The sequence below is a fragment of the Manis pentadactyla genome, chromosome 6 (genome assembly GCF_030020395.1).
Source record: "Manis pentadactyla isolate mManPen7 chromosome 6, mManPen7.hap1, whole genome shotgun sequence".
NCBI lineage: Eukaryota > Metazoa > Chordata > Mammalia > Pholidota > Manidae > Manis > Manis pentadactyla.
The window spans coordinates 124,028,125-124,043,466 of NC_080024.1; the positions used below are offsets into that span (position 1 = coordinate 124,028,125).

The 15,342-nt window shown below is 35.8% G+C and overlaps 1 protein-coding gene across 7 annotated transcripts in view; it reads left to right on the forward strand.

The window, feature by feature from the left end:
* KIAA1328 (KIAA1328 ortholog) overlaps positions 1 to 15,342 on the forward strand; it is a 336,759-nt gene that overhangs the window by 21,766 nt on the left and 299,651 nt on the right. For 6 of the 7 annotated variants that reach the window (XM_036884986.2, XM_036884987.2, XM_057504133.1 and 3 more), the window contains one exon: positions 4,208 to 4,323. The exons of the other annotated variant lie outside the window; for it this stretch is intronic. In XM_036884986.2, coding sequence (XP_036740881.2) covers positions 4,208 to 4,323 — 116 coding nt within the window. The remainder of the gene's footprint in view (positions 1 to 4,207; positions 4,324 to 15,342) is intronic. 7 annotated transcript variants of the gene reach the window in all.

Consider the following 15,342-nt stretch of genomic DNA (forward strand, 5'->3'; position numbering starts at 1 on the left):
ACTTCGCCTGCTGCCTTGGGGGTGGGTCAGAATGTTTAGAAATAAGGTGAGGCAAGCCCAGGCATGATTTTCACCAGCTATGTGCTTGGGACCATGGGGTAAATGGAGGATAAATTACTATATTCTTATAGTTTTAGTTATATCTCTCCCTGTAATCATAACAAAACTAGGAAGCAAATTTTGAAGGTAGTGAACAAGCAATATATGACCCAAGTCCTTGGCTGCTAGGTAATATGTTGCAGTGGTGAAGAGCATTGACTCTGGGCCAGCCTTGCTGGGCTCAAATCCAAGTTGTATTCTTTCTGCACCTCAGTTTTCTCCTCTGTTAAAATAGTACTGCAGTAGTACCTACTACTTTTGAGTTGTTGAAATAAATTATATGAGTTATTTCTGTAAAACTCCTAAAATAGTTCTGGTACAGAGTAAACATTATTTATTAGTTCCTTCTGCTACATTTTTTTTTATATCATTAATCTACAATTACATGAGGAACATTATGTTTACTAGACTCCCCCCATCACTAAGTTCCCCCCACATACCCTATTGCAGTCACCGTCTATCAGCATAGTAAGATGCTGTAGAATCACTACTTGTCTTCTCTGTGTTGTACAGCCCTCCCCGTGCCTCCGCCCACATTATACATGTTAATCATAATGCCCCCTCTCCCCCCCTTATCCCTCCATTCCCACCCATCCTCCCCAGTCCCTTTCCCTTTGGGAACTGTTAGTCCATTCTTGGGTTCTGTGAGTCTGCTGCTGTTTTGTTCCTTCAGTTTTTCTTTGTTCTTATACTCCACATATGAGTGAAATCATTTGATACTTGTCTTTCTCTGCCTGGCTTATTTCACTGAGCATAATACCCTCTAGCTCCATTCATGTTGTTGCAAATGGTAGGATTTGTTTTCTTCTTAAGGCTGAATAATATTCCATTGTGTGTATGTACCACATCTTCTTTATTCATTCATCTACTGATGGACACTTAGGTTGCTTCCATTTCTTGGCTATTGTAAACAGTGCTGCGATAAACATAGGGGTGCCTTCTGCTACGTTTTTTAACAACTTCATTCACTTCAATGCGTATTTCCTCAGGGTTTTATGGGCTCTAGCATTATATTTTACAGAATTGTATTGAGATAACTTTTTTTTTTCTTTTTCTTTGAGGTACTTGTGCTTGAATTTCTGAGCTCAAGGGAATCATCAACAGTCACTATAGTCCTAGGGGCCACCCCATGCATAAAAGATATTGCTACTGAAGCTTACTTTTTAATTCTCTTAATGATTTCTTCAGAAGAGCAAAAGTTTTTATTTTGATTGATTTAAATGAATCAGTTTTTTTCTTTTGTGGTTCATAATTTTAGTGTTCATCTAAGAAATCTTGTTTACTCTGAGGTAGCAAATTTCTTTTCCTATGTTGGAAAATACTATTTTTTTTGAGGAATTACCTTAGCTTCTTTGTCAAAAATAAATTGACCTTATATGCATGGTCTATTTCTGGGTTCTTTACTCCATTTCATTGATCTTTATGTTGCCCTTATGCCAATGCCACCCTGACTTGATTAATTTTATAGTAAGTCTTGAAATCATATAAATCCTACAGGTTTGTTCTTTTTGAAAATTGTTTTGTCTCTTTGAAGTCCTTTCCCTTTTACTACAAATTTTTGAATCAGTTTGTCAATTTCTAAAATAAATTTGCCTCCTGGATTTTGTTTAGGGTGTACTGAATTTAAAACTCAAATTGAGAAAAATTGATACCTTTACATTATTGGCCTTCCAATCTATGACTATGACTATGTCAAATCTCTCCATTATTTATATATTTTAAGTTTTCTCTGCAGTAATTTGTAGTTCTCAGGGCATAAAATATGAGCATAGTTTGTCATATTAATCCTTAAGTATTTTATGTATTTTGATACTGCTGTAAATGGTATAATTTAAAAGTTTTATACACTTAATTTGTAAATTTCACTTCATTTCTTAAGAATAAATGTCTATTTTTAAAAGTTGACTTGGTATCCTTCATCCTTTTTAAATTCAGTTGTTATAGTAGTTGTTTGTGAGAATACTTTCGATTTTCTCTACGCACTATCATGTCATCTACAAATTAAAAGTTTTACATATTCCTTTCCAATCTGTAGTTACTTTGTTTCTCTTACGTGTCCTGTTTCATTGGCTAGTATCTGCTATACAGTGTTGAATGATAGTGGTGAGAGAGTATACATTTGCCTTCTTGCTCTCAATCTTAAGTCCTTCACTAGTAAGTACAGTATAAGTTACAGGTTTTTTGTAGATGTTTTTAATTAGGTTGAGGAAATTTATTTTTGATCCTAATTTGCTGAGTCTTTTTTTCAATCATTAATAGGAGAATTTTGTCAACTGATTTTTCATTGTCTTTGATGATGATATGATTTTTTTCTGTTAATATGATAAATGACATTGATTGATTTTTGAATGTTTAATTTACCTTGCATTATTGGCCTAAACCCCATGTGGTCATAGGGATTTAAAAAAAAATAATAACGTGTATTATGGATTTGTTTTTATTATAAAAATAGCACAGAAACTAGAGATAAGCCAAAAGAAGAGAGCCTACCCCCCAAGGAGCCCATTATTAATATTCTGGTAATACATCTATGAATAGAGCACCGGGCTTGCCACCCATGGGAAGGAACTCTCAGAGTGGACTCTTGGAGGTGCCTCCCCAGTTGGGCTGAAACAGGGCCTTGAAAGCTGTGGGAGTCTCCCTGTGCATGCCAGGCAGCAAAGTCTGAGCTGCTGTGCTAGTGGGCTGGTGCATGGGTGGCTCACAGGGAAATGCCTCAGGGCTGAGCTGCCAGCGAAAGATGTGGAGTACGTGGGGCTCCTGAGAGTGCTTGACCTGCCAGACTTTGGGGGTGCTGGGGAGGTATCATCCACCTGCCCTTACTCTGCAGAGACAGCCCCATCCAGCCCTTGCCCCTCTGGCTTCCCTCCCACTGCTGGCAAGTCTTTAAAATATCTGCCTCTGTATTGGGTCTTGGAGGGACCAGCAGAGCATGCCTGTCTTCCAAAGGCAGCTGGGGTCACAGCCTACCAGATTTCTCCAGCTGTCCCTGCCTTGTGTCCAGTTTGCTAATTACCAGAACCGAATAAAATGTGGACTTTTGTGTTCCCAGAGCAGATCTCCAGGGCCTGGTATGCAGAGTTCCTGGGCACCTATCCCTTCCCTGCTCCATTCATCTTTTTCACCTGGGCTGGGATGGCAGAAGGGCTTGGGTCCTGCTTGTTCAGCTCTGCCATTTTACCCTTTTCTTTGTGGTCTTCTTTTTTCCCCAAGTGTAGGTGGTGTGTTTTGCAGTCTTTTGTTTGTTTTCAGATTTCGTTGTATAAGTACTGTAGTTGCTTCTCTTGTGTATATGGAGAGGAGGTTTCCATCTTACCTTCCTACTCCACCATCTTGAGGTTCTTGTTCCCTAACATAAGTTTTAGTGTTGTTATTTAGTTTATTTATTTTTAATTATTTTTTGAAGACATTTTTTCCCCTCTGCTCTTGTTAGAAGACACACTTCTTGATAGGATTGAGTTTGAATACTTTTCAGAGTTAAAAATTAAATATGTAGGGTTTTTTTTTCAGTCTTTGGTCAGTGTTTTTAATTATGTATCTTCTTTAGATTAAGAATAAAAAGAATAAAATGAGTATAGACCTTTTAATGTTATTGCCATCTTTTTTGTTCTAGTCCTGGTACTTATATGCTAATGAGGGGGGAGTATAGAGTATCAGTACCAAGAAAAGGTAAAATTGCTTAGGTATGTTTAATGAAATATTTAAGAGACATATATATTGTTTATTTCATTGACATTTAAATAAAAGTGTGAAAATGATCTAAATCGAAATGAGTTTATTGTGTCTATTACCAAATGAAGAAATGAAACGTGTGTTTTAAGAATTGGATATTTTCCTTTCCTGGGTTATAATTAGGAACCTATATTCTGTGTAGGACTTCATATACTTAAGATATTTCTGATGATTGGAAACCCTTATTGTAAAAATCATATTCATACTGTATTTAAACGGTGGGACAGATTGCCTTATGAAAGGTTAATTAAAAAAACTGAAACATGGAGTTACTTGAAAAAGCCTACTTCTGGAAGAAATCTACTTTTGCTAAACCATGGCTTTAGGCACATAATTTATTATAGGTATTTTGTTTTCATTGCTGTATTTCTTTCAGAGTAAGTGAGGAAAAGGAAGTGACAGAAGAACGACTCAAAGCTGAGCAGGAATCATTTGAGAAGAAAATAAGGCAGTTGGAAGAACAGAATGAACTAATCATCAAAGAAAGGGAAAATATCCTTTTTGAAAGTCCTCTTCTTTTAATGTGCAGGAAGTTTGACTTTCGTGATGAAAATGTAAATTCCAGAGAAATAATTGTTCTAATTTATAATGGAATAAATTGGCATGGGTTGCCATTTCTAGGCAATCAGAATGACACTTAACATCATGTGCTTCCACTTTCTTTATGCTTAATATGGCCATCCAGCTGTTCTGCTGCTGTTAGTATACTGTAGAGCACATATTTGTCCCTACAAGAGACAATAAGAAATTTGGGCATTAAAATGTAGTATTGGAACTTTATTAAAATTTGTCCCCCTACTTTTCAGTTGAAACCTCTTTGTATTTGTTTTTCATTCTACCTAAAGCTTTGACAGTCCTAAGGAATTCTATTCTGAAACCATAGAAAAAAGGAGAAATCCACTGTAATTTGTGTATATTATAACTGATAAGTGTTTACACTGTATCCTAATTCTACCAAAGTATTCTCACGGAGGCCAAAACTGCATTTAGAACTAGAGAGAGGTAAGGGTGTGTGTGTGTTACTATATGTTGCACTTTTTATAAGTAAGTAAAATAAAAACAGGTGTTTTAACTGAAGAATTATACTTTAAGTGGAGATATGAGTTGAAATAAGCTTATTTCTGAAGTTCGGTAGAATTACTTATCTTTGGGTGTTTTTGCAGTGTTGTTGATACAAAAGAGCAGGTAATGCTTGAAGGAACTATTGTTCTTATTGTCGATATCATCATTAACTTGATTGTCAGTAATTACTTCAAAGGTGAATCTTCCAAGTGTCAAAAAATGGTCATTGTATTGATAGCAGCTATACCTTTGTGAATAACAGCAAAATAAAAGCAAAAAATAAATTAATCTGCCTAAAAAGAAGCACAGAAAATATAACCATAAAAAATTGGGTTCTGAACTTCTACTTTTTAAGCAGTGAGAGTACATGATTGGAAATTAATATAATCAGAATGCTCAGATTTGATTTGCTGAGTAGAACTTTTCACAAGCGTATTGGCTCCACAAGTCTAATGTAGTACTTCTTAATTTTCTTTTTTTCTGTACCTCTTTAGCATTTGAATAATCATGTTGGGTTTTCTCTTTTCTTTGTGCTCATTGACTTTTTGGCACTAGGTTGTCAATTCTGACGTTGGACACTCTTATGATTTTCTTCCTATTTTTTTCTGTAGGTTAAAGTAGTTCTGTTTCATTGGAATTCACAACAAACTGCTTAGCCAGTTTTGGTCTTTCACTTACTGCAAGGGGTAGTGATTCAGGATCCTCTCATTTTCAGAAAAAGGAAAATTAGGAATAATTTTATTTGTAACATAAATTTGCTTTACAAGGTCTGTTTTTTTCACACATAACTCTGGAGATAAGGGCCCGCTGACATTGGTTCAGTGGCTGTTGCAGGTATCATGTTTGCATTAAGGCACAAAGAAATGGGGAGAAAGAGGTTCTGGCCAGTGTGACTCCCTCTCCTTTTTTTAAAATAAAATTTTATGAGCATAAAATCTTTCTCAGGGTGCCTCACCACTCACCCCCTAGCAGTCTTTCATGAGGTATATATTTTCCTTAACTTCATGTGACTCCTTCTCCATTTTTTAAAATAAAATTTTATGAGCATAAAATCTTTCTCAGGGTGTCTCACCACTCACCCCCTAGCAGTCTTTCATGAGGTATATATTTTCCTTAAATTCATTGCATGGCTATGTTAAGTTGCAAGAGAAGATGAGAAAATAAGCATTTTAGCTCGTCCAGATTGCAAGTGGAATGGAGCAAGGAGAAAGGGAATTAAGAATGAAGTCAGCCTCTAACTCTGGTTGCAGAAGCAAGGGAAATAGAAGTTACTTTTTATTTAGGGAGCTGTTGATGGTAACTTGACTTTCCTGGGACAAAAAAAAATAAGTATTATTCCAGTGGAATAGGAATGAGTTGGAGAAACAAGATGAGAGAGGGAGTTAGCAGATAGTTTTGAGTCCTGACCACAGTAAGAGAAGGGCCTTGTTTATCTGGTGATATGCTAAACACAAATGTGTGGCTATCTTGAAAAGTAGAATCTAATTGTGGTGAACTATTTAGCATCTGGGTCAGCATGAATTTTATTTAGTGCTGAAGCAGTCTAAATTTAGCATGGCTATGAGTGGTTTCTTTTGTCAGGCTAAATATTAAGATACCCTAGGTGATTGTAGTGACAGAATTTTTCCCATTTTCCCGATGACTTAGCTCAGGGGTCAACAAGCTACTGCCTGGAGCCAAATATAGTAAGGTGCCAGTTAAATCCAGGCACACCCAGTCATTTAAGTACTATCTATGACTGCTTTTGCACTATAGCTGCGAGTTGAGTTGAGTTGTAACAAAGACCTTGTGGCCAGCACAGCCTGAAATATTGCTATCTGGCCCTATACAGAAAAGTTTGCTGATCTATCCAGTAAGCTAGAAAGGAAAGGAAGACGCATGTAAGTAAAGTCAAAGACTTACATATATGTCATTATTAGACCTATTTTATATATGGTATGAAAAAATTTGACCTGAGCATTTATTATTATGAATGAAGATCAGAGTAAATGTAAAGCCTTTAACAAATATTGAAATAGCTTAGTTATATAATTGGCTTAAGATTATTTACTTATTTATTTTTATTTTGCTATAATTAATGTATAATTACCTGAACAACATTATGGTTACTACCCCCTATTATCAAGTCCCCACCACATAACCCATTACAGTCACTGTCCATCAGTATAGTAAGATGCTATAGAATCACTACTTGTCTTCTCTGTGTTATACTGCCTGCCCTGTGTACCCCCCACTACATTATATGTGCTAATTGTAATGCACCTTTTTCCCCCTTATCCCTCCTTCCCCACCCATCCTCCCCAGTCCCTTTCCCTTTGGTAACTGTTACTCCATTCTTGGGTTCTGTGAGTCTGCTACTGTTTCGTTCCTTCAATTTTTTCTTTGTTCTTATACTCCACAGATGAGTGAAATCATTTGATACTTGTCTTTCTCTGCTGTAAGAATAGAAATAAGTTAAATGTAAGAATAGAAATAGGTTAAATGTAAGAATAGAAATAGGTTAGCATAAGAGTAGCCATCTTAAGGGCCTAAAAGCCATTTCCTGAGTGTGTGTGAACTAGAACTGAGTAAGGCTGAGAAAAACAAGATAATCAATCATGAACACCGGAATAAGGCAGCGGTGACTCTTGGTCAGCTAACCTTGGTCAGTTAATCCTACATACCAAGCTTATCGTGTGGAACCGCCCTGACAATTGAGGAGTGGTCTTATCTTGCTCTTGCCTAACCCCAGGATGTATGTCTTGCAAGAATAATGTATAGCTGTGGAAAATTACTATGAGTTAAGTGCTTTGAAAATGCTATATAAACTCTTGGCTCTGAGTGCTCGGGGTCCATCTGCCTGGCTTATTTAACTGAGCATAATACCCTCTAGCTCCATCCATGTTGTTGCAAATGGTAGGATTTGTTTTCTTCTTATGGCTGAAAAATATTCCATTGTGTATATGTACCACGTCTTCTTTATCCATTCATCTACTGATGGACACTTAGGTTGCTTCCATTTCTTGGCTATTGTAAATAGTGCTGTGATAAACATAGGGGTGCATATGTCTTTTTCAAACTGGGCTCCTGCATTCTTAGGGTAAATACCTAGGAGTGGAATTCCTGGGTCAAATGGTGTTTCTATTTTTAGTTTTTTGAGGAACCTCCATACTGCTTTCCACAATGGTTGAACTAATTTACATTCCCACCAGCAGTGTAGGAGTGTTCTCCTTTCTCCATGTCCTCGCCAACATTTGTTGTTGTTTGTCTTTTGATGGTGGCCATGCTAACTGGTGTGAGGTGATATCTCATTTTGGTTTTAATTTGCATTTCTCTGATGATTAGTGATGTGGAGCATCTCTTCATGTGCTTGTTGGCCATCTGAATTTCTTCTTTGGAGAAGTGTCTGTTCAGATCCTCTGCCCATTTTTTAACTGGCTTATTTGCATTTTGTTTGTTCAGGTGCATGAGATCTTTATATAATTTGGATGTCAACCTGTTATCAGGTATGTCATTTATGAATATATTCTCCCATACTGTAGGATGTCTTTTTGTTCTACTGATCGTGTCCTTTGCTGTACAGAAGTTTTTACTTTGATATAGTCCCACTTGTTCATTTTTGCTTTTGTTTCCCTTGCCCAGGGAGATATGTTGATAAAGAAGTTGCTCATGTTTCTGTCCAAGATATTTTTGCCTATGCCTTTTCCTAAGAGTTTTATGGTTTCATGACTTACATTCAAGTTTTTGATCCATTTTGAATTTACTTTTGTGTATGGGGTTAGATAATAATCCAGTTTCATTCTTTTAGATGTAGCTGTCCATTTTTGCCAAAACCAGCTGTTGGAAGAGGCTGTCATTTCCCCATTGTATATCCATGGCTCCTTTATCGTATATTAATTGACCATATATGCTTTGGTTTATATCTGGGGTCTCTAGTCTGTTCCATTGGTCTGTGGGTCTGTTCTTGTGCCAGTACCAAATTGTCTTGATTACTGTGGCTTTGTAGTTGAGCTCGAAGTCAGGGAGTGTAATCCCCCCCATTTTGTTTTTCTTTCTCAAGATTACTTTGGCTATATGGGGTCTTTTGTGGTTCCATATGAACTTTAGAACTATTTGCTCTAGTTCATTTAGGAATGCTGTTGGTATTTTGATAGGGATTGCATTGAATCTGTAGATTGCTTTAAGCAAGATGGCCATTTTGACAGTATTAATTCTTCCTATCCATGAGCACGGGATGTGTTTTCATTTATTGGTTTCTTCTTTAATTTGTTTCATGAGTGTCTTGTAGTTTTCAGAGTATAAATCTTTCACTTCCTTGGTTAGGTTTATTCCTAGGTATTTTATTCTTTTTGATGCCATTGTGAATGCAATTGCTCTCCTGATTTCTCTGTCTGATAGTTCATCGTTAGTGTATAGGAATGCAGCAGATTTCTGTGTATTAATTTTGTATCCAACAACTCTGCTGAATTCTGACATTAGATCTAGTAGTTTTGGAGTGGATTCTTTAGGGTTTTTTATGTACAATATCATATCATCTGGAAACAGGGACAGTTTGACTTCGTCCTTGCCAATCTAGATGCCTTTTATTTCTTTGTATTGTCTGATTGTCGTGGCTAGGACCTCTGGAACTATGTTGAATAAAAGTGGGGAGAGTGGACATCCTTGTCTTGTTCCCAACCTTAAAGAAAAGCTTTCAACTTCTCGGTGTTAAGTATAATATTGGCTGTGGGTTTGTCATATATGGCCTTTATTATGTTGAGGTACTTGCCCTCTATACCCATTTTGTTGAGAGTTTTTATCATGAATGGATGTTGAATTTTGTCAAATGCTTTTTCAGCATCTATGGAGATAATCACATTTTTTTTGTCCTTTTTGTGATGAAGTGGATTATGTTGATTGGTTTTTGAATGTTGTACCATCCTTGCATCCCTGGTATGAATCCCACTTGATCATCATGGATGATGTTTTTAATGTATTTTTTAATTTGGTTTGCTTATATTTTGTTGAGTAGTTTTGCATCTATGTTCATCAGGGATATTGGTCTGTAATTTTTTTTTTTGGGGTTGTCTTTGCCTGGTTTTGGTATTAAAATGACGTTGGCCTCGTAGAATGTGTTTGGGAGTATTCTCTCCTCTTCTACTTTTTGGAAAACTTTAAGGAGGATGGGTATTAGGTCTTCACTAGATGTTTGATAAAATTCAGCAGGCAGACTATCTGGTCCAGGACTTTTGTTCTTAGGTAGTTTTTTGATTACCAATTTAATTTTTTTGCTGGTAATTGGTCTATTCAGATTTTCTTTTTCTTCCTGGGTCAACTTTGGAAGGTTGTATTTTTCTAGAAAGTTGTTCATTTCTTCTAGTTTATCCAGTTTGTTACCATGTAACTTTTCATTGTATTCTCTCATAATTCTTTGTATTTCTGTGGGGTCTGTAGTGATTTTTCCTGTCTCATTTCTTATTCTGTTTATTTGTGTAGACTCCTTTTTTCTTGATAAGTCTGGCTACCAGTTTATCTATTTTGTTTATTTTCTGCAAGAACCAGCTACTGCTTTCATCAATTCTTTCTATTGTTTTATTCTTCTCAATTTTATTTATTTCTGCTTTAATCTTTATTATGCCCCACCTTTGGGCCTCGTTTGTTTTTCCTTTTCTAGTTTCTTTAATTGTTAGTTTAGACTGTTCATTTGGGATTGTTCTTCTTTCCTTAGGTAGGCCTGTATTGCAATATATTTCCCTCTTAGCATGGCCTTTGCTACATCCCACAGATTTTTGTGGTGTTGAATTACTGTTGTCATTTGTCTCCATATATTGCTTGATCTCTGTTTTTATTTGGTCATTGATCCATTGATTAGTTAGAAGTGTGTTATTAAGCCTTCATGTGTTTGTGGGCTTTTTCGTTTTCTATGTGTAATTTATTTCAAGTTTCATACCTTTGTGATCTGAGAAGCTGGTTGGTACAATTTCAGTCTTTTTGAATTTACTGAGGTTCTTTTTGTGGCCTAGTATATGATGTATTCTTGAAAATTTTCCATGTGTACTTGAGAAGAATGTGTAACCTGTTCTTTCTTTTGGATCGAGTGTTGTGTAGATGTTCATTAAGTCCATCTGTTCTAATAGGTTTTCTGTGCCTCTGTCTGTTTACTTATTTTCTGTCTGGTTGATCTGTCATTTGGAGTGAGTGGTGTGTTGAATTCTTCTAAAATGAATGCATTACATTCTATTTCTCCCTTTAATTCTATTAGTATTTGTTTCACATATGTAGGTGATCCTGTATTGGGTGCATAGATATTTATAGTAGTTATATCCTCTTGTTGGACTGAACCTTTTATCATTATGTAATGTCTTTCTTTGTCTCATGTTACTTTCTTTGTTTTGAAGTCTATTTTGTCTTATACAAGTACTGCAACTCCTGCTTTTTTCCCTATTAGTTGTATGAAATATCTCATAGCATCCCTTTACTTTCAGTCTGTGTGTGTCTTTGGGTTTGAAGTGTGTCTCTTGTAGGCAGCATATAGTTGGGTCTTGTTTTTTTATCCATTCAGTAACTCTATGTCTTTTGATTGGTGCATTCAGCCCATTTACATTTAGGGTGATTATTGATAGGTATGTACTTACTGCCACTGCAGGCTTAGAATTGTGGGTACCTATAGTTCAAGGGTAATTCCCTTACTGTCTGACAGTCTTAATTTAACTCACTTCATATGCTATTACAAACACAACCTAAAGGTTCTTTTTTTTTCCCCTCCATTTTCTTTTTCTTCTTTTCTTTTTCTCTTTCTTTCTTTTTCTTTTTCTTCTTCTTCCTCCTCCATTCTTTGTTATGAGTCATATTCTACACTCTTTGTCTATCCCTTGGGTGACATCTTTTTAGCCTTAGGAATAGTTCCATCTATAGGAGTTCCTCCAAAATGCACTGTAGAGGTGGTTTGTGGGGGGTAATTTCTCTCAGCTTTTGCTTATCTGAAAATTGTGTAATTCCTCCTTCAAATTTAAATGATAACCTTGCCAGGTAGAGTATTCTTGGTTTAAGGCCCTTCTGCTTCATTGCATTAAATATATCATGCCATTCTCTTCTGGCCTGTAAGGTTTCTGTTGAGAAGTCTGATGATAGCCTGATGGGTTTTCCTTTGTATGTGATCTCCTTTCTCTCTCTAGCTGCTTTTAAAAGTCTGTCTTTATCCTTTATCTTTGCCATTTTAATTATTATATGTCTTGATGTTGTCTTTCTTGGGTCCCCTGTGTTGGGAGATCTGTGCACCTCCATGGCCTGAGAAACTATCTCCTTCCCCAGATTGGGGAAGTTTTCAGCAACTACCTCCTCAAAGACACTTTCTCTCCCTTTTTCTCTCTCTTCTTCTTCTGGTACCCCTATAATGCGAATATTGTTCCATTTGGATTGGTCACACAGTTCTCTCAATATTCTTTCATTCTTAGAAATTCTTTTTTCTCTGTGTGCCTCAGCTTCTTTGTATTCCTCTTCTCTAATTTCTATTCCATTTCCCGTCTCTTCTACTACATCTAATCTGCTTTTAAATCTGTCCATTGTATATTTCATTTCAGATATGGAATTTCTTAATAATTGGATCTCTGTGTTAAATTCTTCCCTGAGTTCTTGAATATTTTTCTTTAGCTCTATGATCATGTTTATGATTTTTATTTTGAACTCTCTTTCAGGACGATTGGTGAGTTCAGTTTCATTTGGCCCTTTTTTTGGGGTTTCTGAGATTTTGGTCTTCATGATGTCTGTATGAATCTGGTTCAGCTTTCTTTTGCTGTTTTAGGGGTAGTTGTTGTAATTAACTATATTTTCGTACTATTTGTGATTTTTGGAGGAGTTCTCTGTCTCACCTCTCATGCCGCCATCTTGAATCTCCAAGATGTGTTGACTTAAGATTTTTTGAATCACCGAAAGTTAGATGGTATTTGTGGAACTTGTCAAAGAAGGAACAATGGAAAATAAAATTTAAAAAAGTGACGTCCAGGTTTTTTATTCCACGTAGTTTATTCAGGTACAAATCTCCTTTACCAACATAAACCTGTCATCAAAGGTTAATATAGATGATTTTACAGTACATAAAACTCTGTAAAAGTTAGAAACGTAAAACAAGGTTATAATTTAAAACAATATGATTTTTTTTTTTTGAGAGGACATCTCTCATATTTATTGATCAGATGGTTGTTAACAACAATAAAATTCTGTATAGGGGACTCAATGCACAATCATTAATCAACCCCAAGCCTAATTCTCAACAGTCTCCAATCTTCTAAAGCATAACAAACAAGTTCTTACATGGTGAACAAGTTCTTACATAGTGAATAAGTTCTTACATGGTGAACAGTGCAAGGGCAGTCATCACAGAAGCTTTCGGTTTTGATCACGCATCATGAACTATAAACAATCAGGTCAAATATGATTATTCGTTTGATTTTTATACTTGATTTATATGTGAATCCCACATTTCTCCCTTATTATTATTATTATTATTTTTTTTAATAAAATGCTGAAGTGGTAGGTAGATGCAAGATAAAGGTAGAAAACATAGTTTAGTGCTGTAAGAGGGCAAATGTAGATAATCAGGTGTGTGCCTATAGACTAAGTATTAATCCGAGCTAGACAAGGGCAACAAAACATCCATGGATGCAGAAGATTTCTCTCAAAACGGGGGGTGAGGTTCTAAGCCTCACCTCTATTGATCCCCAATTTCTCTCCTGATGGCCCCCCTGCGACTGTGCCTGTCTTAGGTTGTTCCTCCCTTGAGGAATCTTATCCGTCTCTGGCTAACCAGTCATCTTCCGGGGCCATACAGGGAAATGTAAAGTTGGTAAGTGAGAGAGAAGCAATTAAAACTATGATTTTAACAACATACACTTATCATACATGAATGACTCAGATTGTTAAATATACATGAAATTAGATAATTTTAGATCATTTTAAGGTCTGTTTCTATATGAAGAGCTATGAATTGATTTTTTTTATTTTAAAGATATTTAACTAAATTTATGCATTTTTGTTTTAAAACTTCTAATAACTTGATTAATTAATTGACTATACAGTCAGATCATTCCTTTAGTAAAAAAGAGAAAATATATTTTATGTGTTTGCATTTGAATTAGGCTTTTGAAGGATTTGTTCTTACTGTAAATATAGAACTTATTAATAAAACATAAAAATATTTGGGAATTTTCAGTCTTTGAAGAAAGGGAGCTTATTTCCTGAGAATTTGACTGTGTAAATGAATATGGCATTTACAAAGTCAAGCAGTCTGATGAACCTTGTAGATTTTGGTCTGCCTAAATGAGTATGAAAGGAGAGATAAATCCAAAACTTAGAGATATGTCCAATAGGAATAATCTGAGACATGTTTACATGTAATATTATAAGACATGGGATGTAGCTATTAGAAAAGCTGATTAATAATATTTGAGCTCATTGTATTGATAGAACATATGTCTTAGGACAGAGTGTTATCAAAAGCTGACATAATTAAAGTAAAGTCTAATGTTTGCTGTCTTCACTGTTTTAGTTGGCATAGCAAGGGAAACACCAAGAATGCAGAGAAGAAAGCTTTGGAGTCAAAATTCTGTTTCAGCACTGACTAGGTGTCTCTAACTTTGGGAAAGCTACTGAACTCTGAGTCTCTTTTTTCATCTGTCATATGTGGATAGCTAATAATGCCTTCTTTGTTTGCAGGCCTTTTGAAATGTAATATAGTTTTTTATACACATGAAAAGAACTTAGCAAGGTCTTATACGTAATAGGCATTGAGAAAAGGTAGCAATTCTCATTATTACTCCTATTTATATGAATCAGGGAGGAGATGACTTGCTCTTCTGTTTCTCATTTCTGTACCTTTCTTCACTGGGATTTCGGTGGTTTTCTTTAGGTTATACAGGTGCTTAGGCTGGTTAGAGGCCCAGTAGGAGAGTGAGATTGATTTGTTCTCTGCTTTTTCTGATTTCCATGAAGAAGAAACCTCTGTATCACACTTATACTTGTTGGGTGCTCATTGGAAGGAAACCAGGTCTTACCCTTCCTCTCCCAGAAACCAGACTGACATAAATGTTTGTGTTTTTTTTTCTTTCTGGTCTTTTTCCATTATCTTTTTGATTGGGACTTTGGTAACTTGAAGAGGTTTAGAGGTGCTTATAGCTCAATCCTCAAAACCCATTGCATTGGTGGTCATTTTAGAAACCTTGCTTTAGGAAGAAAGAATTTTAAAGGAACCAATCTCAATTTTTTTGAGAAATGTTTTTGGAATGAATCTCAATATGTATGTGCTGAAAATAAACTTGGAGAAAATCCACTTGAATTTTATCTAACTTTTTAAAAAAAGAAGTCTTTGGTTCCAGTAACAGTAATACTTCAGAAGTACTCAGAGCTTTCTATTTAACTATACATCTTTGCTACAGGAGCTGTTCTACACGACCTGCCTCCTCCATCTGTTTTTAGACTTTTGTGAAGGATAGCTAC